General features: G+C 39.9%; 1 protein-coding gene across 3 annotated transcripts in view; it reads left to right on the forward strand.

Annotated features, from left to right (window-relative positions):
• Positions 1–24696, forward strand: part of rtn1a (reticulon 1a) — a 235465-nt gene that overhangs the window by 89059 nt on the left and 121710 nt on the right. For 2 of the 3 annotated variants that reach the window (XM_043697266.2, XM_043697267.2), the window contains one exon: positions 22175–22849. The exons of the other annotated variant lie outside the window; for it this stretch is intronic. In XM_043697266.2, the coding sequence (XP_043553201.2) occupies positions 22175–22849 (675 nt within the window). The remainder of the gene's footprint in view (positions 1–22174; positions 22850–24696) is intronic. 3 annotated transcript variants of the gene reach the window in all.

Raw genomic sequence — 24696 nt, forward strand, 5'->3', positions numbered from 1 at the left:
GAATGCTGGTCCCTAACCTATTAAGTTGCAAACCATCTCTCTTGTATAATTTATGCTTACCACAAAACATACCCCAGTGATCCAAGAATTTAATCCTTGCTTCCTGCACCAGTTCCCCAGCCACACGTTGAAGTCCATTATCTCCCTGTTTCTGGCCTCTCCAGCCCGAGGAACTGGAAGCAAACCAGAGATAATCACCCTGGACGTCCTGCTTTTCAGCCTTCTTCCTAGTTCTCCGAAGTCCTACTGTAGTATGTTCCTCCTCTTCTTCCCAACATCATTTGTGCCGACATGTGCTACCACCTCTGGCTCTTCACCTTCGTCCTTGAGGATTTCCTGCACTCTGTCTGTGATGTCTTTAACCCTGGCACCAGGAAGGCAACACACCGTCCTGAAGTCCCGCCTGCTGCCACAAAAACCCCGGTCAGTTCCCACTATTAATGTCAAACTGATAGGTCTTTCGGGGGATGAGAAGATTTAATGTGCAATAATTTTGTCTTGTGAAAACAGTATTATTGCCATTTGCACAAGAAATATTGCAAAGTGCTCTTGACTCTATGCTTACCTAAAAATGTTCTGGGGCTATGTTTTCAATCCAGAGCCTTCTGATTGTGAGATGAGAGGCCTAGCAAAATGAGCAAACTGTTGCAGTTAAATGATTAAATATTATTGAATGCATAATGCCATACTGTATTTTTCTTCGGGTAATGTATCCTCTTGTTAATTAATCCCAGTGACTTCCTGGACTTCTGACTACTGCGCCAGTTTTTCTGCAATCCTGCTGATATTTCAAGATGATAAATCCCCTAGCAAAATGTTATTACAGTGTTTCTGAAACCCAGTGGGATATATTAATATTATCGTGTTTTATTCAAAAAGGAAGCAATGAAGTCCCATTGTTTGCAAATCTTCATCTTGAGAGGGTTAACGGATAAGAGGTTAATGTTGGCTAGCCCCTTTTACTAAAAATAACTCTCTAGCACAAAGGACCAGTTCTATTTTATTGGCAGCAGAGGTTTTTCATTTGTATAGTGCAGCCTAATGGAATAATGAAATAAAGAATGTAAATCACTCTTTCACTGTTAGGAATAGATGGGTTTCACTCTGTAAGTGGTTTGGCATTTGAAGAATACATAACTAAAAATTTAATACAGGAATCAAATTGTATTGCCACAGTTTTATACCTTTAATATTCTAACTGAATCAGACATGTAAAAATAGAAACCAGGTTGTCTGTATGTGATGTTCTGTGACTAAACATAAGGTTTGGAGACAGTACATAATTAGAAGAATAATCAGCTTAGCGTTCCAAAGATACTAACCATATAACAACAGAAATTAAGTGCAACTGAACCTTAATTGCAATTATGTTTGCAAGTGCTTGAATTCAATTCAGTAGTTATAATTTTCACAAATTTTTAGTTTAATGAACTACAGTAACTGAATTTTATTGAGAATGTTCAGTGCAGAGTAGAATTAGCTGAGTGTGCAAGTCTGATATTTGCCTTTGAGTGAGGAGACCAGTGGACGTTGGTGAAGTTGTGGGAGATAACAAACAGTTGGTCTGCCAGCACCTTTCAAGAAATTGTACATTTCAGAATGGAAATTGAGTTTGTCTGTGCTGGGAACCTTACGAGCAAGACCTCTAACCCATAAGCGAACAGTGAATTATGAGTTTTAGACAATGCAACAAGACAATTAAAATTTTAAAAGCCACTGTCAGGCAGTAACTGTTAGTTTGCAAATTAGCTTTTTATCTTTAATTGGAATTTTATTATTTCTATTATTACTTGCACTTCAAATCAGTAACTTATAATAAGTCATTTTTCTTACATTTTATTAAGATACTGCATTTTAATTTTCGACTGAGATTGATATCCTTCAATGACAGTTGTTGCAGCATAATGTGTCACAGTCTTAAAATTAAAATTTATTCATATATGAATGAAATAAGGAAATATATTTTCACAAAGGGTAGGAGAAATTCATGCTTCTCAGAACTTATTTAGGCTGGAGCAATTTAAAATTTCTATGTGAAGATTGACTGGTTTTTATCTGTGAAGTTATTAATAGATATGGATCAAACACGGGTCAGTGGAGGTGAGGTAGAAATCAAATGTGATCTAATTGAATGGTATAACAGCCTCAAGGGATTAATAGATTTATTCCTGCTTCCTAGATCTCTAAATTAGGTCAGTATTGGGAACAGAATTAAGTATAAGGCATTCCTAATCTTAAAATGAGAAAGCATTATTGTAAAATTGATGTTACCATGATTCATAAATGCAAGAATATGAAAAATACAGGTCTCAGATTTAAAAAAAATTAAAAATAAAAGCCTGGCAAGATCTAGAAAGCACATCTTTAGAGTCTCCAACTGGAGAAGCAAAGCTACAGTTATGGTCCACATTACAAGATGGAACATTTCAGTACAGTTTGGGAGGAACAAAAAAGCCACTGGGAACAATACACATTTGCAAAAGTCAAATCATATCTTCTGTGAATTGAATGAGTCACTGAAAGCTGTGGAAGTCATTTGATTTTTAGGGCATTGTTTTGAAATCTTTAAATTGAGTACTCTCATCTTTCAGTCCTGTGGGTTAGTAGTCTTAAAATTAATTCTGAGTTGAATGGTTTGCAAATTATCTGGCTGTTCTTGTGTTTTGAAAATTTCCTTCAAAACAACATTGGAGTATCCATGATAATTAAAATATCTATCGCATTCACATAAATTACAATGTTTCTCATCAACTAGGTTAACCAACTACTTTGATTCCATCGCTTGTAAATTGTTAGCTCAGCATTATTATGAGGAACCTGGCTTAGATTTTTATCAGCGGGAGTAGGTTTCTGTTTCTCAACAAGCTAACCCATCTGGTTCTAGAGATTGAAAACAAAAAAATGCTGACGATCACAATGGGTCAGAGCTGATGAAGTGTTATCCAAACTCGAAATATTAGTATCCTCTCTCTCCATGGATGCTGCCTGACCCGCTGTGATTCCAGCATAGAGTCATAGAGATGTACAGCACGGAAACAGACCCTTTGGTCCAACTTGTCCATGCCGACCAGATATTCCAACGCAATCTAGTCCCATCTGCCAGCACCTGACCCATATCCCTCCAAACCTATTCATAAACCCATTCAGATGCCTGTTAAATGTTGCAATTGTACCAGCCTCCACCACATCCTCTGGCAGGTCATTCTATACACATACCACCCTCTGCATGAAAAAGGTGCTGCTTAAGTCTCTTTTATATCTTTCCCCTCTCACCCTAAACCTATGCCCTCTAGTTCTGGACTCCCCGACCCCAGGGAAAAGACTTTGCCTATTTATCCTATCCATGACCCTCACGATTTGATAAGGTCACCCCTCAGCCTTCAATGCTCCAGGGAAAACAGCCCCAGCATATTCAACCTCTCCCTATAGCTCAAATCATCCAATCCTGGCAACATCCTTGTAAATCTTTTCTGAACCCTTTCAAGTTTCACAACATCTTTCTGATAGGATGGAGACCAGAACTGCATGCAATATTCCAACAGTGGCCTAACCACTGTCCTGTACAGGCACAACATGACCTCCCAACTCTTGTACTCAATATTCTGACCAATAAAGGAAAGCACATCAGATGCCTTCTTCACTACCCTATCTATCTGTGACTCAACTTTCAAGGAGCTGTGAAACTCTACTCCAAGGTCTCTTTGTTCAGCAACACTTTCAAGGACCTTACCATTAAGTGTATAAGTCCTGCTAAGATTTGCATTCCCAAAACGCAGCACCTCTGTATCCAGATAGCTAGTTCTCCCTATATTCCATGAGATCTAACCTTGCTATCCAGTCTCCCATGGGGAACCTTGTCGAACGCCTTTCTGAAGTTCATATAAATCACATCCACAGCTCTGCCCTCATCAGTCCTCTTTGTTACTTCTTCAAAAAACTCAATCGTTTATGAGACATGATTTCCCATGCACAAAGCCATATTGACTATCCCTAATCAGTCCTTGCCTTTTCAAATACATGTGCATCCTGTCCCTCAGGATTCTCGCCAACAAACTGCACACCACCGACATCAGGCTCACTGGTCTATAGTTCCCTGGCTTGTCCTTACCACCTTTCTTAAACAGTGGCACCACGTTAGCCAACCTCCAGTCTTCCAGCACCTCATCTGTGACTATCGATAATACAAATATCTCAGCTCACTTCTGTAGCTTCCCACAGAGTTCTAGGGTACACCTGGTCAGGTCCTGGGGATGTATGCACCTTTATATATTTCAAGACATCCAGCACTTCCTCCTCTGTAACATGGACATTTTTCAAGATGTCACCATCCCTTTCCCTACATTCTATATCTTTCATGTCCTTTTCCACAGTAAATTCTGATGCAAAGTACTCATTTAGTATCTCCCCCATCTCCTGCAACTCCACACAAAGGTTGTCTTGCTGATCTTTGAGGGGCCCTATTCTCTCCCTAGTTACCCTTTTTTCCTTAATTTGTAAAAACCTTTTGGCTTCTCCTTAATTCTATTTGTTAAAGCTATCTCATGTCCCCTTTTTGCCCTCCTGATTTCCCTCCTAAGTATACTCCTACTGCCTTTATACTCTTCTAAGGATTCACTTGATCTATCCTGTCTACACCTGACATATGCTTCCTTCTTTTTCTTCACCAACCCCTCAATTTCTTTAGTCATCCAGCATTCACTATACCTACCAGCTTTTCCTTTCACCCTAACAGGAATATACTTTCTCTGGATTCTTGTTATCCCATTTCTGAAGACTTCGTATTTTCCAGCCGTCTCTTTACCTGTGAATATCTGCCTCAGTCAGCTTTTGAAAGTTCTTGCCTAATACTGGCAAAATTGGACTTTTCTCCAATTTAGAACTTCAACTTTTAGGTCTGGTATATCCTTCTCCATCACTATTTAAAAACTAATAAAATTATGGTCGCTGGCCCCAAAGTGCTCACCTACTGACACCTCAGTCACCTGCCCTGCTTATTTCCCAAGAGTAGGTCAAGTTTTGCATCTTCTCTAGTAGGTACATCCACATACTGAATCAGAAAATTTTCTTGTATGCACTTAACAAGTTTCTCTCCATCTAAACCCTTAACACTCTGGCAGTCCAAGTCTATGTTTGGAAAGTCAAAATCCCCTACCATAACCACCCTACTATTCTTACAGATAACTGAGATCGCCTTACAAATTTGTTTCTCAATTTTCCTCTGACAATTTGGGGGTCTATAATACAATCCCAATAAGGTGATCATCCCTTTCTTATTTCTCAGTTCAACTCAAATGACAACCCAAATATCCTCCCTCAGTACAGCTGTAATGCTATCCTTTATCAAAAACGCCACTCCCCCTCCTTTCTTGCCTCCCTTTCTGTCCTTCCTGTAGTATTTGTATCCTGGAACATTAAGCTACCAGTCCAGTCCATCCCCGAGCCATTTTTCTGTAATTGCTATGATATGCCAGTCCTGTGTTCCTAATCATGCCCTGAGTTCATCTGCTTTCCCTGTTCGGCCCCTTGCATTGAAATAAATGCAGTTTAGTTTATCAATCCTACCTTATTCTTTGCTTTGTCCCTACTTGCCCTGACTGTTTGACTCACTTCTGTTCTCAACTGTACCAGTCTCAGATTGATCTCTTTCCTCACTATTCCCCTGCATCCCTCCTCCCCCCCCTCCACCTTAATAGTTTAAATCCTCCCGAGCAGCTCTAGCAAATCTCCCTGCCAGTATATTAGTCCCCTTCTAATTCAGGTGTAATCCGTCCTTCTTGTACAGGTAACCTCTACCCCAAAATAACTTTCAATGATCCAAAAATATGAATCCTTCTCCCGTACATCAGCTCCTCAGCCATGCGTTCATCTGCTCTATCCTCCTCTTCCTGCCCTCACTCGCTCGTAGCATCAGGAGTAATCCAGTATTACTACTCTTGAGGACCTCCTTTTTAAATTCCTGCCTAACTCTCTCTATTCTCCCTTCAGAATCTTGACCTTTTCCCTTCCTATGTCGTTGGTTCCAATGTGTATAATGATCTCATGCTAACCTTTTTCCCCCTTGAGAACATTCTGCACCTTCTCTGAGACATCCTTGATCCTGGCATCAGGGAAGCAATGCGCCATTGTGATTTTTCATAGCTGGCAACAGAAATGTCTGTCTGTACCTTGGACTAGAGAGTCCTCTAACAAAATTGATCTCTTGGAACTCGACGTACCCCTCTCTGCATTAGAGCCAGTCTCAATACCAGAGACTTGGCTGTTGGTGCTACATTCCCCTGAGAATCCATCCTCCCCTACATTTTCCAAAATAGCATACTTGTATGAAATGGGGATAGCCACAGAAGACTCCTGCACTACCTGCCTACTTCTCTTACCTTCCCTAGAGTTAATCCACCTATATGACTGTATCTGCGACTTTTCTCCCTTCCTATTGCAACCCCTTGATCTTGTAAATTCCTCGTTCCATCTGTCTCTCCAACCAACCCGTTTGATCTGATAGGATTCACAACCAATGGCATTTATTGCAAATATAATCCTCAGTAACATGTAAACTCTCCCTAAAGTCCCACATCCGACAAGAAGAGCATATCACTCTACTAAAGGTCATTTTTGCTTCTTTCAATCTATAGACCCTGAAATTAGCTCTGTCTTATTCCTCTACAAACACTGCTCCAGCGATACATGAATTCAAACAGCAAAGGCAGTAGCTGTGCAGGTTCACTGCTGTGCAATTAGCAATGTGGGTCTCTCTCTCTCTCTCTCTCTCTCTCTCTCTCTTAAAAATGATGTTGCTCTGACTTTTTTTCCTCCAAAAGTTCCAAACAATGCAACAGCATATAAAACAGTAATTGCTGTTCCTGGAATTCGAGGAAATGACCTCCAAAACCTAAAATACCTCAAAAAAGGAGCAGCCTGTGACAGCCAGAAATTTTTCCTCTCCTCCACCTTCGATTATCTGCTGTAATTTGCTTCAACATTGGTTTAAGAGATTCATACGCCACTGATTACAATTTTTCTCGCAGGAATGCTTCAATAAAAACTCAACAAACATTTCAAAAATGTCTCCTATATCATTCAGGTTACATTTCTTAATCTCTAGTAAGACACTTAAATGACCTCGTTTGTACATATAACTATGAATTATGCAGAATAAGTAAACAATGGATTAATGTTAAAAGCACATAGCCTATTTTTAGAGATAGAAGCCTTGCAAATTATGTCAAATTTTTGTGAGAAGGGAATTGATCTTATTAGTGCAAAAGAAGCCACTGACATGATAGGAAGTGATGAACAAGATACCGCTATCTTGATTCAGAAGTCTGTGACAATTCCATAAAAAGTTCCTTACATTTAAAGAGAACAGATGGGTATTACTGTTAATAGAAAAATATGCATGGCATTTATTGGACACATTGTAGGTCATAAGGCATATGATGCAATATGGATGCAATACTTGAGGATGTATGTAACAAGCAGTCCTTGCTTGTTACATACATCCTCAAGTATTGCATCCATATTGCATCATATGCCTTATGACCTACAATGTGTCCAATAAATGCAAATGGCAGGGCTAATCATACTATGGGCCAGGACTTCTAAGATGGCAAAGTTTTCCAGTTTACTACCCGAAGAGTCAGTGGAGAATGTATCACCACTGGTACTGGCTACCCTGCAGCCATTTAAGATTAAACTGAAAGCATTGCTAGAAACTGTAATAGGTGGGGCTGGGACTATAGGTTCCAGAGTCCAAGACCAGATAATGGTGGGAATCTCTGAGTAGGGAGCTGATGTGAGGCACATGGGGCATGCAGAATGGATGGGGTGTTGTTGGTGAATGAGGATGGCTGGGACTTGAAGGAGAGATCACCCATTGAGGACAGACCTTGTTGGTGGGAGGGGCTGAGGGGGTGGTGATGTTGAAAGCAGGCCTTTGATGAAGCCCCACCCACTACTCTCCCAACCACATCAAAGCTAATCGCCTCAAAACCAAAATGTGAATGTATCATCCACCCACCATCACCACGATTGTCCCAAGCTCTTCATTTGGAATTTTGAAACCTAGCCAAATATGATAATGGGCTAAACTGGAATAGCAGCCCTTGATGAGTTTAAGCAATTAACTCCTTTGAAATTCTAGGAACAAATGACATAGGTCATCTGGTTAAGTTAGGAAAAACTGTCAATCAAAGCAGACCAGCAGCATTTTTATTAAACTCTAACTGACATCAACAGGTTAGTGTTCACATATTATCAGAGTGCTAGGATTTTAAAACACATTAGACCAAGAAATTTAAATGCACCTTATTTAATCTTCACAACCATCTGTGTCTCCTCCATAATTTAATAATTTCTAAACTATGAAGCCAAAGATGTAGTCTCTTTGAATTCAACACTATTTTCAAAAGACACTGCTAAATGTAAGTGCCTGTTGATGTCCTATCCACTTCTTTCTCCCAATGTAATTGAGAGAATCTGATCATAAGGCTCTGAAAATTCTTGAGATTTCTCCCAAGTTTGGCCTCACTTTTGTTCCTTTTGATCAGGTATGTAGCATTCCTTACGCAGGAACAAATGCTGCATCTTGAAATATTCTTCTGAAGCACAAAGCAATGATTCAATTAAAATTGTTATGAGTTTCAAAAGCAAATTGGGGGTGTGTAAAGTCTTTGCATGTGCAAGAAAAGTTAAATCGAAATAGATAAAAAGATAAAACAATTTAGGCATAAAACAACCAAGTAGTACCAATTATTAAATGTATTTGGTTTTAAGGTGGAGTCCAAATGCCCAAAGATGGATTTAGCAGTCTTGGAAGTAATTTGCAAGGTGGTTGATTGGTTAGCCAGCAGTTCAGGAATAGTAGACAGTTTCTCCTCTTTAAAATTTAGAACTAGCTCTGTACCCTCATCAAACTACAGCAGTACAAATAAACCACTGGCATCTGTCCATAAAGTGGAAAATTGCCGAGGTATCTCTTGTCTACAAAAAGCAAGATAGATCCAACCCAACAAATTACCATCCCAGCAATCCACTCTTGCTCATCAGCATTGTGATGGCAGGGATTGTTTACGTGATATTAAGTGGCACTTGCAAAGGAATAACCTGCTCACTGATACTCTGTTTGAGTATTGTTATGGACCAGGCCAGACCTCCTCAAAACGTTTCAAGAAGGCAGCCTCGATACTAACCTTTCAAGCTGTTTTATGCAGGTGTGATTTGGATATTCCATGAGTGATGCAATTGGCCCAACTAGACAGTTTTAAACAAAACATAATTTATTTACAGAGTACTGAATGAAACATAAACACAAAAAACAGAATACAAAACAACCTAACCTATCTGAAAACCCAACAGACTGTTCCAACTTAATGATGCAGTTCCAAAGCCTGCAGGCATAGGTTCTTACAGGAGAGAGAGATGGCAGATAGATTAAGCATGGAACCTCCTTACACTCTAGCAATTTCTTTGGATTCCCCAGCTTAAGCTGACCAGAGCTCTGAACAGCCAGGGTGCTAACAACCAAAACAAACCAGAGAAAAGCTGAGCTGGGAGAACTGGTCCCTCCCCTTTATTGTACAACTTTTAAAAAAATACTTACAAGCTTCTTCATGTCGATTAAACCCAGACATCTCTGAATCCATGACTTTATGACTCCTCTTTAAAAAAAACAAGGACAACATAACCTTGTAAAAGGAGCAACATCGTCACAGTACCATCATCTCCATTGAACTCCTGACACCATTACAGCCTTGGTTCAAACATGATGTGAGGTTAGAGTGACCACCATTGACATTAATACATCATTCAACTAAGTATGGCATCAAGGAACCTGATTAAAACTGGTATCAATTGGAATTGAGGGGATAACTCTCCACTGGTTGGACTCCCACTTAATACAATCGAAGATTGTTATGGTTGTTGGAAGTTGGTTATCTCAGTCCCAGGATGTGGCTGCAGAGGTTTCTCAGGTTTCCTAGGCCCCACCATCCTTAGCCACTTCTGTTAATCCTGAGAAGTGGAGATGTTTGATGATTGCACAATATACAGCACCATTTATGATTAGTCATACTGAAGCAGTCTGTCTAAGTGCAGTCCACTTGGACTGACAAGTGCAAAGTAACTTTAGTGCCCACAAGTGCCAAGTGATGACCATTTAACAGTCTGCTAAACCCATCTCTTGAATTAAGCAAAAAAAACTTTTGAGATTTGAAAGGATTTTATTTTATATGTACAGTTTAGCATGAATTTCAATTTCCAACTTTTCCTTCCGTATCTTTTTCCTCTTCAGAGCCTCCCTACCCTCCCAAATTGGCATAGACGTTGGCTTTTAAATGCAAAGTGAATTGTGTGTCGCCTGCTCTCAGTCAGCTCTGGAATTGTTTTGTCTTAACCTTAAAGGACCTACATTTATAACATTGCAACACATCTGTGATGGAGTTTTCCCACTTGCCTGGATGAGTATAGCTTCAACAACATTGAAAAAGCATGACACCATCTGAGACAAGGCAACCATTGATGAACCTTCCTGGTACTGTTAAATCCAACTAATAATTAACATACTTTAGTAACTTCAATAAACCAAGCATCCCATTCCTAATACTTTAAAATAAACCCTAACAACTACTATTTAATTAGGAGAGTTGTGAAAAGTAAATGTGCTAAATAACTTATTGTCACACTTGTGTTTCTCTGAAGTTCACCTACAAAGAGGATGTTTCTTCCCTCTTGCCACCTCTCACATTTTTAACTGCTTGCTAGGTTTTTCCTTTCTCGCTGCTTTTTGTTTTAAATTGTTTTAAGCTATTCAAGGACAAAACTATTACAGTTTGCATGGAGTTAATCTGTTTGGACGCCACAAAACTGATGGTAATGAGTTCAGCCAGGTGGACTTTGTAGAATGAGTTCCCTGACTGTGGCTTTTAATCTGGCTCAATTAGGAAGCCCTTGCTGACGAGCAAGAATAAGCATGTCAGACATTCTCTTCACTCTAAGGGCTGACTCTGAGGAAGCTGGATCAGTGTCAAGGACTCTCTATGTGTAAATAAAGGGTGACTTGGTAACGGGATACTTGTTTCTGTGGAGCTATTTCACTCCCCTTACCAGTCGTGGCTGCCTTTTTATCCAGCTCTCCCTTCTTCTCTTCCCACTGATTTTTGGAGATGACACTGAAAAGGTCAGCTTGAATTGCTAGGCTTATGGGTGAGCATACAGCTATTATCAGTGACTTTATCATTTATCATTCCACTTTACCCTGCTGGGCAGTTCTATGAACATCGTTGAATTAAAATGCCATTTTCTTATGTTAGAGTAAGGTATTTTTATTGAGTTAGTTTAATGTATTATACAAATTAACTTTTCTCTTTTTGGCTTCAAATCCATTTATTTTGATTTGTTTCTTTTATTTACGTTTTTGATTTCAAATTTCATGTCTTGATTTTTAAGGGTATATGTTAGATTTGAGGCCCAAATCCCATTACAGAACAAAACAATAAATGGATTGTTCAATAAAGAAGAGCTTAAGTACAAAGATAATTATTAATACAGGTTTATCAATATCCTTGTTTTTAAGATGGAGTCCAAAATTCCAGAGCTGGATTTAGCTCTTTGAAATTTCTTTAGAGGGGAATGAGGCTAGGTGTTGTTGATTGACTAGCTGGTAGTTAAGGAGTGATGAACTGTTTCTTTTCTTTAGTTTCAAATTTCTTCTGAAGAAAATTGCTAAAATGTAAATTCTCCTTTGCTGTTTTGATGAAAGAAGGCTGATTAAATACTTAGAAAAGGAGAAATGAGGACTGCAGATGCTGGAGATCAGAGCTGAAAATGTGTTGCTGGAAAAGCGCAGCAAGTCAGGCAGCATCCAAGAAGCAGGGGAATCGATGTTTCGGACATGAGCTCTTCTTCAGGAATGAGGAGAGTGTGCCAAGCAGGCTAAGATAAAAGGTAGGGAGGAGGGACTTGGGGGAGGGGCGTTGGAAATGCGATAGGTGGATGGAGGTTAAGGTGAGGGTGATAGGCTGGAGTGGGGGTGGGGGCAGAGAGGTCAGGAAGAAGATTGCAGGTTAGGAAGGTGGTGCTGAGTTCGAGGGTTGGGACTGAGACAAGGTGGGGGGAGGGGAAATTAGGAGAAATCGGAATTCATCCCTTATGGTTGGAGGGTTTCTAGGCAGAAGATGAGGCGCTCTTCCTCCAGCCGTCGTGTTGCTATGGTCTGTCAATACCGAACAACCCAGATGGCCTCCTTCTTCAAAGACCGCAATTTCCCCCCAGACGTGATCGACGATGCTCTCCACCACATCTCCTCCACTTCCCGCTCCTCTGCCCTTGAGCACCGCCCCTCCAATCGCCACCAGGAGAGAACCCCACTGGTCCTCACCTACCACCCCACCAACCTCCATATACATCATATCATCCGTCGTCATTTCTGCCACCTCCAAACGGACCCCACCACCAGGGATATATTTCCCTCCCCTACCCTATCAGCGTTCCGAAAAGACCACTCCCTCCGTGACTCCCTTGTCAGGTCCACATGCCCCAACAACCCAACCTCCACTCTCAGCACCTTTCCCTGCAAGCAGTTAAAAATGTGAGAGGTGGCAAGAGGGAAGAAACATCCTCTTTGTAGGTGAACTTCAGAGAAACACAAGTGTGACAATAAGTTATTTAGCACATTTACTTTTCACAACTCTCCTAATTAAATAGTAGTTGTTAGGGTTTATTTTAAAGTATTAGGAATGGGATGCTTGGTTTATTGAAGTTACTAAAGTATGTTAATTATTAGTTGGATTTAACAGTACCAGGAAGGTTCATCAATGGTTGCCTTGTCTCAGATGGTGTCATGCTTTTTCAATGTTGTTGAAGCTATACTCATCCAGGCAAGTGGGAAAACTCCATCACAGATGTGTTGCAATGTTATAAATGTAGGTCCTTTAAGGTTAAGACAAAACAATTCCAGAGTGCAAAACTTGCGCCCACACCTCCCCCCTTACTTCCCTCCAAGGCCCCAAGGGATCCTTCCATATCCGCCACAAATTCACCTGCACCTCCACTCACATCATTTACTGCATCCGCTGCACCCGATGTGGTCTCCTCTATATTGGCGAGACAGGATGCCTATTTGCGGAACGTTTCAGAGAACACCGCTGGGACACCCGGACCAACCAACCCAACCGCCCCGTGGCTCAACACTTCAACTCCCCCTCCCAGTCCACCAAGGACATGCAGGTCCTTGGACACCTCCATCGCCAGACCATAGCAACACGATGGTTAGAGGAAGAGCGCCTCATCTTCCGCCTAGGAACCCTCCAACCACAAGGGATGAACTCAGACTTCTCCAGTTTCCTCATTTCCCCTCCCCCCACCTTGTCTCAGTCCCAACCCTCGAACTCAGCACCACCTTCCTAATCTGCAATCTTCTTCCTGACCTCTCCGCCCCCACCCCCACTCCGGCCTATCACCCTCACCTTAACCTCCTTCCACCTATCGCATTTCCAACGCCCCTCCCCCAAGTCCTTCCTCCCTACCTTTTATCTTAGCCTGCTTGGCACACTTTCCTCTTTCCTGAAGAAGGGCTCATGCCCGAAACGTCGATTCTCCTGCTCCTTGGATGCTGCCTGACCTGCTGCGCTTTTCCAGCAACACATTTTCAGCTCTAAATACTTGGAAAAAACAAGTACAGGTTGTTGTTTGCTTTTTACAGGTCAGAAGTTCTTAGCCAGTAGTGAGGGCTTTTGATATGATCAGGCAGTGATTATGAAGAAGCATTGGCGCCTTAACTGACCACTATTTCAAAATTGTAAGATTATAAGGCCTTTGTTTTCAATTCTGAGGCTGTGACCAAGACTTTATTTGTTGTGAGGAAATCCGTTACCATTGAGATAAAAGCTTGCACTGCAGATCAACAACTGTTCATGGCCCCATCCCAGAGGCTAAGCAGAAAGTCATTAATACAGCATCTTACAGGAAAGAAGTAATTTGCAATTCTGCTGTGTATGGCCTTTTCCTGGAGACCATGTGTCTTTGTGGCCATTTATAACATAATATTTAGCATTCCAGTTCCATCAGGAAGTGCATGAAGCATTGATTGTCTAGCTGACTCTTGTTTCTGAGAAGCATCTGGAAGGCTACTGCTAAGTCTAGTCATGTGAGTATAGCATCTATGTTTGAATTTTTAATAATTTTATAACAGTGACTAAATAAATATAGACATGCATTAAAGTGAGTTCCTCATCCTTTTGTGGCAGTATGGAAATACTACCTCAAAATTACTGATGCTGACTAGATTTTTTACAATGGAATGTGATAAGTCTATTTGAAAAACATTTCCCAATTAAGTTAAATATGTTAATTGACAGCGGAATAAATAGAAAGTGTTTTTTTTAGAAAATACTGTAGCAGGAAAGATGATATAGCAGCTTTCAAGTAAATTATTAATTTACATTTTTGAGGTCACTTCTAAGATATTATAGGAGATGCTATTTTCTTCTTGTAGAAGGTCTCACAACAGCAGCAGAGCTTACTTAGTAATTTGACTCATATAATGTTCTCATTTATTTTTCAAGAGTTCAGTAGATTAACATTTTTTATTCTCGAGTCTGGGAATCTACACTGTTTCTGTGGTAATATAATGGCATTTTAAGACTGTTGGCTTCTACTGTCAATGGAGAGTAACTTTGGGTGAAATGTGCAGTCTAATTTGAGAGACAATCCAATAGAAGACTCCTCGCAATGAGAACCCCTGGTTGTTTGTGTTCACACCAATTTGTGTTCACCCTGGCTGCAATCTAACTACAACCCTGTGAAAGCCATATTTTGAGGTTGACTGGGTAATTCCTTTTGAAGATTTTCACCTTCAGTCCAAAAGCAGTTTGCCCCCATAATATTAAAAGTTAATGCATTGGTAACATTTACTTGATTGATATATTTCCATATTCCAAGTTAACTATGCATTGTGTGGTCCATTTAAAATTAGAAGTATAACACTAAGAATATTCTGTTCTTTTATGAGACACTATGATTGGCCAGTATATAAATTCATATTTTTCAGTCCTGAATAAACAAATTGTCACAAATGATTGCATGGTCTTTGTAGTACTGGAAACATCATTTACTATGAAATAGGAACAGGAATGGCCTATTTCAACTACTGCCTATGTCTGCAATGATCCTGCTAAAAGTAAGTGGATTCCGGTTAACAGTTCTTGCTTTGTTCTTTTATCTTTCCTTAATTTTCTTCATTCTTATTGTTCATGTCAAGTTCATGTCTGATGAAATATTGACCACTTCAGGAATTTCACCATTATTGTCAGTGATGAAATTTCTCTACCAACCTCATCAAGAAATATGTAATATTATGTTCCTAAATGCAGCCTCACCTCTTACTCATCTTTTGCTTATTGCCTGTTGTCCACTGGTGATAATATCAATATTTACAAAGGTTAACTTACAATGTGTATTCATTGAATATAACAACACTTTGAACTTGCTTATTTGCTAGTTCTTTTCAAATGTTTTGTTGTTTGCGTTGTTTCTTTGTAATGAACAATTCTTTCTAACACTTGATGAGCAGAAATAATTCAAAACTAATTCTAGCTTTGTACTTAAAATATGACAGTCTTCTATGACCACTCTTTGATTGTTTGAACACCATCTTGGCAGCAAAGATCGAATACTAAATACGTACCACTGTAAGCATAATCGGTTTGGTTCTAATTCATGTCTGATGTCTTGCCACAGTCATTCAAACGTAATGTGACACAGGATTGAATAAAAAAACATGGCACTTGATGGTGTAGAGAGTTAGAACACTGTCCACACGTGGTAAATTTGCCTGCAGCTATTATTATAGTACATTACCTAGGTCCAAGGCTTTAAATTTACATTCATCTAAATATTACTTCACCTGTATGCAGAGGAACCTCAGTTATCCGAACGAGGTGAGTGGGCACTATTTCGTTTGGATAATTGATTATTTGGTTAATTGATTTCCTCCGGGGCTCAGAGTTTTCTGTGACGTCTGCTCCCCATTCAGGAGACTAGGCAATAGCACACCGCACGCGAGATCCCACCCCCCGTCCACTCCCCAACCCCTTCCGCTCCCACCCTGCCACCCTGTCCACCCCCACGCACCATCTGACCCCGTCCTTGCCCCTGTGTCCCTGGGGAAAAAGTGATGAGCTGTCCAGAGTAAGTGTGTAGGAGACATAGAGGCCATGCATGGTTAGTAGCATGGAGGAATTAGGCGTGTGGGAGTGAGAAAGGATGTTGCACTGAATAGTGAGAATGGTAGAGCATGGATCTTGGTGCCGGAGCAGAAATAGTAAGTGTGAGTTAACAAAGAGAAGAAGATGGTACTTATCATTGCCGAGCCACAATGGTCATTGACCTTCTTCTTCTTACATGCTGGCATTTCTTCCAAGTGGCTGAAACCACACTGACATGGGTGGCAACCTCGGTCCAGGCTGTTAGGATCTGGTGTCATCCCCTTCACTACCAGTCCTGGGGAAAGTAGACAACCCCATTGTGCACTACCCTATCCATCTTGTCCAAAAAAAGGGTGCCATTTTCCCCATCCCAGCCATGGCCAAGGCAGATGTCCTGAACTGTACAGAGTGGATCTGGAATACCAGCACTCGATTGTTTATGCACCAACCTTTTATATATGATGCTAAGGATGATGGTCTGTTCTGAGATATCTTGGCAGTGGTTGGTGGTTCTTGGCCAAGGGCTCCCATGGGAACAGGGTAGGTTGTCAATGAGGAGAAAGTGAGGACTGCAGATGCTGCAGATCTGAGTTGAGAGGGTGGTGCTGGAAAAGGACAGCAAGCCAAGCAGCATCCGAGGAGCAGGAGAATTGACATTTCGGGCATAAGCCCTCCATCAGGAATGAGGAGCCTCATTCCTGATGAAGGCCTTATGCCCGAAACGTCTATTCTTCTGCACCTAGGTAGTTAATGAAGTATGTTTGGAACAATAGCGTGAAACATTCACTAGGCCTCGTGGAGAGAAGACTCCTAAACTAAAATGACACTTTTGTCAAAATATTGTAAGATTCAACCCAGCAGGTCTGGACTGGTAAAATTTAGTAAGTTACACAGAGCAGCATGTTTTCCAGAAATGTGTCTTGCTTAAAGAGATCTGAGCTAAGATGGATTTTTAAAAATCATTCATGGAATGTGGATATCATTGACCAGACCAGTTTTTTTTTGCCTATCCATAATTGCTTAGAGAGCATTTGAGAGTCAACCACATTGCTGTGGGTCTGGAGTCGCATGTAGGTGAGACCTGATATGGCTGAGGTATATTTCCTTCCCTGGAGGGCTTTAGTGAACCAGATGTGTATTTCTGACAATTAGTTTCATGGTCTTCATTATAGTCTTAGCAATTTTTTTTGTTGAATTTAAATTCCACTATCTACCATGGTAGGATTTGAACCTGTGTACCCAGAACATTACCTGGATCTCTGAATTAAATTAGTGATAATACCGCTAGGTCCTTACCTCTCCATATATACCTTATATGATGCTGTGATGATAGCATGAGCATATCTCTTAAAGATGTGCTGAAATGTGTCTCTGAGAGGTATGCTGACAGACTGTGAGACGTATAACAAAAGAAGGTGATCTGCAACTCAGGACTACAGGTCAGTTTAATGACCTGAATTGCAGAGAAAATCAGTCAGCAAAGTAATGTAAATTTCAAAAACAATAGGAGAAAAATAATATTGGATTTCAACCACCTTAATGTTAACAGACAAAACCAGTGTAAATGGCATTGAGAGCATAAAGCCCACCAAGAGAAGATGTAGTTGCAAAATGAGGCAATTAGAATTCAATTCAGGATTTGGAGGCAAAGTAAAGTACTATAAATTGTGGGGTACTAAACAGAAGATTTTGGAGTTTATGTCCACAAAACCCTGAAGGTTGTAGCACAAGAGAGATAATGTGGTTATAAGATACTTTCATCTTTTAGCCAAGTTATAAGAACAGCAAGGTTATGTTAGAACTGTATTACAAACTGGTTCACAGATGTTTGCACACAGCCTGGTCATCAGGCTGTCCAATCACATTGGAAGAATGTGATTGCAGTTTAGAGAATACTGAAGATGTTAGGATCCATGGAGAATTTTAGCTGTAAGGAAAGACGTAATAGGCTGAAGTTATCATCTTTAGAATGAAGGAGGAGAAGGAAAGATTTAAGACCATAAGATATAGGTGCAGAAATTAGGCCATTCAGCCCACTGAGTCTGATCTGTCATTCAATTATTGCTGAAAGTTTCTCATTCCCATTCTCCCACCTTTCTCCGTAACCTTTAATTCCCTTGACAATCAGGAACCTATCTACCTCAGTCTTAAATACACTCAATGACCTGGCCTCCACAGCCTTCTGTGGCAGTGAATTCCATAGATTCCCCACTCCCTGGCTATAGACGTTTCTCCTTATGTCCATTCTAAAAGGTCTTCCCTTTACTCTAAGGCAGTGCCCTTGAGTCCTAGTCTCTCGTACCAATGGAAATATCTTCCCAAAATCCACTCTATCCAGGCCATTCAATTTTCTGTAAGTTTCAATTAGATCCCCCCTCATCCTTCTAAACTCCATCAAGTATAGACCCAGAGTCCTCGAACGTTCCTCATATGATAAGCCTTTTATTCCTGGGGCCATTCTCGTGAACCTCCTCTGAACATGCTGTTGGGCCTGTACATCCTTCCTGAGATAGGGGCCCAAAACTGCACACAATACTCCAAATGTGGCCTGACCAGAGCCTATTGAGCCCCAGAAGTACATCCCTGCTTTTAAATTCAAGTCCTCCCATAATAAATGCCCTCATGGTATTTGCCTTCCTAGCCACTGACTCCACCTGCAAGTTTACCTTGAGAGAATCCTGGACTAGAACTCCCAAGTCTCTTTACTCTTCAGACTCCTGAATTTTCTCCCCATTTAGAAAATAGTCTATGCCTCAATTCTTTCTACCAATGTGCATGACCTCACACTTCCCAACATTGTACTCCATCTGCCCTTTTATATATCGAAAGAAACTCTTATACTCTTCCTTTATGTTACTGGCTGGCTTACCCTTATATTTATTCTTCTCCCACTTTATTTGTTTTCTCGTTCCCTCTGTTGATCATTGTAAACTTCCCAATCCTCTGGTTTCGCACTGCCCTTCACCATATTATATGCTTTCTGTTTTGCTTTTATGCTATCCCTGACGTCCCTAGTCAGCCAGGGTTGCCTCATCCTCCCTGTACCATGCTTCTTTTTCCTCAGGATGAATCTCTACTGTGTCTCCTGAATCATTCCCAGAAACCCTTGCCATTGTTGTTTCACTCTCTTTCCTGCTAGGCTCCTCTCCCAGTCAATTCTACCTGGCCCCTCCATCATGCTTCTGTAGTTGCGTTTATTCAGCTAAAAAAGCATTCCCTCTGATGCTGTCTCCCCACTCTTGAACTGCAGAGTAAATTCAATCATAACCATAATAGGATTACTAATTACTAATCATATTATGTGAAGTGAGGAATGAGGAAACTGGATAGCTCAGATTTGTTTACATGGGCAGGGGATTCATCAATGCTTGTGAGCATGTGGTACTGAATGACAATAATTTGGGGGAACTAAAGTCATGCAACGTGAATGGGAATGAGCTTCCCACCAGGTGCCAAAGATTCGACTGCAAATAGCCTTGGACATATAGTATCTGGAGTACATTGCCACATGCATGAGAAGAAGGATGTTTAAACCATAGCAAACCCCTGTGCTTGGGTTTAGGGTCAATCCCTGAGAATATATAGCAGCTGAAAATATGATTTTTGTTTTCACAGCTATGCTTTGACATGATATCAAGGAAACTTGGGCCTAGATTTTGTAGGCTAAAATGTCATCCGGTGCATAGGATTGGACTTGGTGGCAAGAAATCCACCCATTATCCCGACCATTACCATGCAGCAGCTTACTGCTTGGAGCCCTGTTAATCGCTTTAATTGAGACTTGCATTCCATTCTTGGGTAATGCCTCATTTTAACGAGCTGCTAGCCAATAGGATGGACTGATAGATCCATAGCATCAGCAGCACTAGCTACAGCAGTCTCAACATGCCAAGCAGACCAAGTACATCCACAGTTGAATGTCTCAGCAAAGTGGATGAGGAGCCACAGTGTCCAAGGGATGGTTGCCTGGCACCAACCCCATAGCTAAAGCTGCTGAGCTTCCCGAATGAGAAGTGCCTTCCGCTGCTCTGGGTAAAATACTGCCAGAGGCTGCAAGTGTAATAGGCTTTCTGCTGAATGAGGTGAGTTCAATGCAGACTTGTAGGAAGCATTTTGAAGGTTCTCAAATACCAGATCGAAGACCTTCCAAATAAACTATCTTGTTAAATTTTCTTGCACCAGTCATACATGTTAAACAAAGTATGTTGTCCCTCTATTCTGCCTGTTGCAGTAGTGTCAGTAATTCTCGACAAAGATCACATTTCTTTCATTTCACCCTGATTGCAAGTACAAAATATTAATGTTTAACTTTTTCATTGATTCAAATATTCTCTGCTTAAACTTTTAATGATTATAAGCAATGTCATTAGCACTCCTTTTGATAACTGTCTTGTTTGGCAGACTACAGATCTTCCCTCATCATTTGCAGTTCCTTGCCAATATTTAAGAGTTTTATTTCCAAGAAAAGATCGCTGCTGCTTGCAGCTGTTGTCACCAGGAGATCTGCTGTCATGGCATGCCACCCTTGTCTGTCTTGAGCCATTCTGACATATTCACCATAGCTCATCTGCAACAAATCTGACATCTGTCGTCCAAATACACATGGGTGTGCTGCTCTCTACTTTCTTCTCGAGAAGAGATCTCTGTATCTCTGATCAAGTGGCTGAAAGACTAATATTTTGTCTTCTGGATATCACTTTTATTTCAAAAAAGAATAAGATTTGCTCTTGCAAATTCAAATACATCTTCGGTTGTCTTATGGTCTATATGTGGAATATTTAGCATCCACATTTCAAAGGCCCCTATTTCATTACTTTATTATCCAGATTTTTAAGACATACAATAAAGGATTAATGCACTTTTTATGCCAAAACTGTGACAAAGAGTGTTTTTCCAATTCTGGTCAGCCCTAACTTGTCATCAACATGCATATATATTGTAGGTCTCTGTTAAACTAACTAAAAATATCGGTAAGTAAAACCAGAAGTGTACTATAAGAGCCATCTCTTATTAATATCAGTGATGAAGAGCAGTGTTTTTGATGAGAAACACCATTCCAATGTATATGTACAATGGAGACCAAGGAAAGAAAGCAAAACAGTATTCATTTCACTTTAAGATTTGATGGTATTGGGAAATGAGGAGAAAGTGTAATCAAGAAAGGATGGAATAGGTTGCTGTAAGATGATCTCATTAAAATGAAGAAATAAAGATTAGATATCAGGAAGAAAATGAAAGTTTGAACCTAAAGAAAAATAAATACAGCAGGAACATTAGAAAAGTAATTAGGTTAATGTTCTTCCCTTATTGTGTGGTTAATAATTTTAATAATGTAAATAATAAAATTACAGATCATGAAATTTCAGTAGCTGGCAAGTCAAACACTTGAAGTACTGTATCAAACATTTTGGATTTGGCAAGGCTGTCTATATAATGAAAAGGTTTCTGTAATGCATATCACAATTAACTATGTAGATAACAGTTAAATATATTCTGCATTACTGTGCCTTTTTACTATCTAAAACATGCTGTAAAGTGTTAGGATGTTCTCCAGTGACAATTACCTTTTGTAATTGTGCTATTTATTGTTGCATGCCCTCTTCTTGATTTTAATTATGCATTTTAAACTTATGTATTGCCTTCAATAAAACAGTATTATAACAATATTTCCTTTAATATGAAGACTGATTTCTAACACATACCGTTACTAGTTTTGAAATCGGTTAAGGACAAAATTGGCCTTCATTCTAAAGAAGCTCGCTGTTGTATCAATAGTTTCTTACGCCTGTGCTTCATTATTGATGCTACTGCTTCAATTTACTTGTGTGAATCTTGCTGTAAAGGAGAATACCTTCAATGAACTGTTAGTACACAACCTCACACAAACCATTTGGACAAATTACAGTATTGGATTAAATGCAGAATTAAGAGCTAAAATCACAATTATCATTGTTCCATCTTTCTCATTTTCTTTTTAGAAGTTACAGAAGGATCACTTGTTAGCTCAACAGGTTTGGAAGAGTATAGTCCAGAGATTGGCACAACAAGACAAGTTCTAAGCTTTGAGTCTCACGGTATGACCAGCTCAGATTTCGGAATAGAGATGGTACCAGGGGATTCTATTGACTTGGCCAAAGCTTTGGTGGACCCTGTTGGGGCAGAGAAGACAGAATTCCAAAACTACATTGATATGTGTCATTCAGAAGAATCGAAAGTTCAGGAGTTATCCAAGATGCACTGGGAAGAGAAAGTGTCTTTCCTAGATGACACATCAGCTGACATAGAAGCCTTCCCAGAAGCTCCGAAAAAGTCAGTTGAGGAGATAAAATTGATAGAAGAAATGAGCCCTTGTCTGAGTCCTGAGGAATCAACGACTGCACCATATGTGGAAGAGCCTTCAGATGAAGACATTTCAGAGAAATGGGAAATGGAGGACACCCAGCACAACGTTCACACAGTGGATACATGTGCGTCACCAGCCCATGTTTTGCTTACTGAGCTAGAAACCATAGTAGATCCCAATAGCAGGTGCAAGTCTCAGCGTGAACAAGACATGAAACCAAAACAAGGATCCGATGTAGTTCCAACTGTGACTGTATCAGAGCCAGATGATGACAGCCCAATCTCCCAAACGCCTACTCCCTCAAGCTCAGGTAACAAATGTTATGTGAGTTACTCTAAAAAGTTGGCAGTGTGCATACACACCATTCCAAAATTTTCTTTGTTTGTTGAACTAGAGTAATTGTTTGGTGTGTGTGTGTGTTTCTCTATGTTGATATTCTGTTTAACTTGAACATCTTTCATTTTCCCTTTTACCTGGCTTGTTTTTGGAAAAAAGTTGAACATTTGTAAATATTTGGCTTTAATGTAACTTACCATGATATTTCTGTTCCTTATTTGACCATCCTATTTATATAGCTGGGTGGTTTCACCATCAAGAAAGAAAATGAAATGGCATAAAAATGGTCACTGAAAGCACAGTATGAAAGGACACAAAAAAAATGTGAAATTTAAATGAAAAACTATGCATCCCTGTCCTTGCTCACACAAGTCCACCGTGATTGATGCATGTTTAATCGATGCAAACCGATTTTTAAAATGCATGTTGTCTATCTCAGTCAGGTAACTTCCACTGTTCCTTTCTTAGTCTTTTTCATGTTTTTTTTCATGCTTCCACTTTATTTAAAAAAAAATAAAATTGAATAATGAAAAAAACTGCCTCTTTCTTTCTCTTTCTCTCTTTACTTGTCTTATTTTCTCTTCTCTTTGACTCATAAATGTTAAAAATTAGAGATGATTTTAATGTACCAGGCTAGTTAAAACTGCACAGGTGACTTAACCACTTTTGACCATATTTTTTAATGCAGACGTCTTGACAGATTTACTTTAATCTAGTGGTTTGTCACTTAATTTCTATTGAATTAATATTAACTCTGCCAACCGCTAGTTACTGATTCTGTTTTTGGATTACCAGCAAAAAAAAGTTACTCTTCAGGACTCAGCAAGGATAGTTCTTGTTAAAAAGTCTGTGATCAGATACCCACCTTTAAATAAAAACATTAAAATTTAGGTCAGTGATGATAGGCACACTCATTTATACCTGCATGTTTTCCCTGTATGAATTTGTGTTGAAGATCCTTTATCACTGAGTGGTCTAAAAAGACAACATTTTGTTGAAGCCTTTCCTATTCCTTGAATATTTCCAGTATGATAGCATATTTGCTTTCTTTGAAGAATGCAAATATGCATGCAAGAATTTCCTTACGCATCCTCAATGGGATCCATCCTGCACTCAAATTCACCTTTGAAATGGAATATTCAAATGACCTTCCTTTCCTTGATATGCTCTTTGAGAAAATAATCAGATGGTTTCGACTGCTGTCTACCACAAGCCTTTCTTCATTGGTGTGTGGGATTCTGTATGTTATAAGATTTGATCTTTTCATCAATCTTGTCAGAGGTCCCAAGCCACTTGTTCACTGTGCAAACTTGATGCTGAAATAGGGTGCATCAAAGCCATCCTGTGGGATAATTGTTAACTTGATCAGATCATTTCTTGCTACACATCATGTCAATTCAGGAACAGTCCTAAGGCTGCTACTGTTGGTCCTGAAAAGTGCACCGTTTACCTCAGATTAAAGATTATCAGTTCAAACATTTTAGACAGGTGAAGCTAGCTGTTTTATGCTGCTTCTTGCTATGCTGTAGGTTACTGAACGTTATAGGAATTTCTACTCCCAGTGATGCTACTATGTCAACTGCACATCTGACAGACTGTTGGATCGTGTCAAATAACGTATTCATTTTGCTTGTTCACAACACGAAAGGTATTGACTCTATCCAACCAGTCTGCATTTGCACAACTTCAAACATCATGTCAAATTTTGGATGTGATTTTGCGTTTAGATAAATGTGCTAAGAATTACACAGACAACCAATTTAAGATTGTCAGTGTGGTGCATTTGTTTGTTTTGGAAGCTACATATATTAATGAAGAAGG

The sequence above is a fragment of the Chiloscyllium plagiosum genome, unplaced genomic scaffold (genome assembly GCF_037043375.1).
Source record: "Chiloscyllium plagiosum isolate Xiang-an unplaced genomic scaffold, Cpla_swu_hap1 HiC_scaffold_8, whole genome shotgun sequence".
NCBI classification, from domain to species: Eukaryota; Metazoa; Chordata; class Chondrichthyes; order Orectolobiformes; family Hemiscylliidae; genus Chiloscyllium; species Chiloscyllium plagiosum.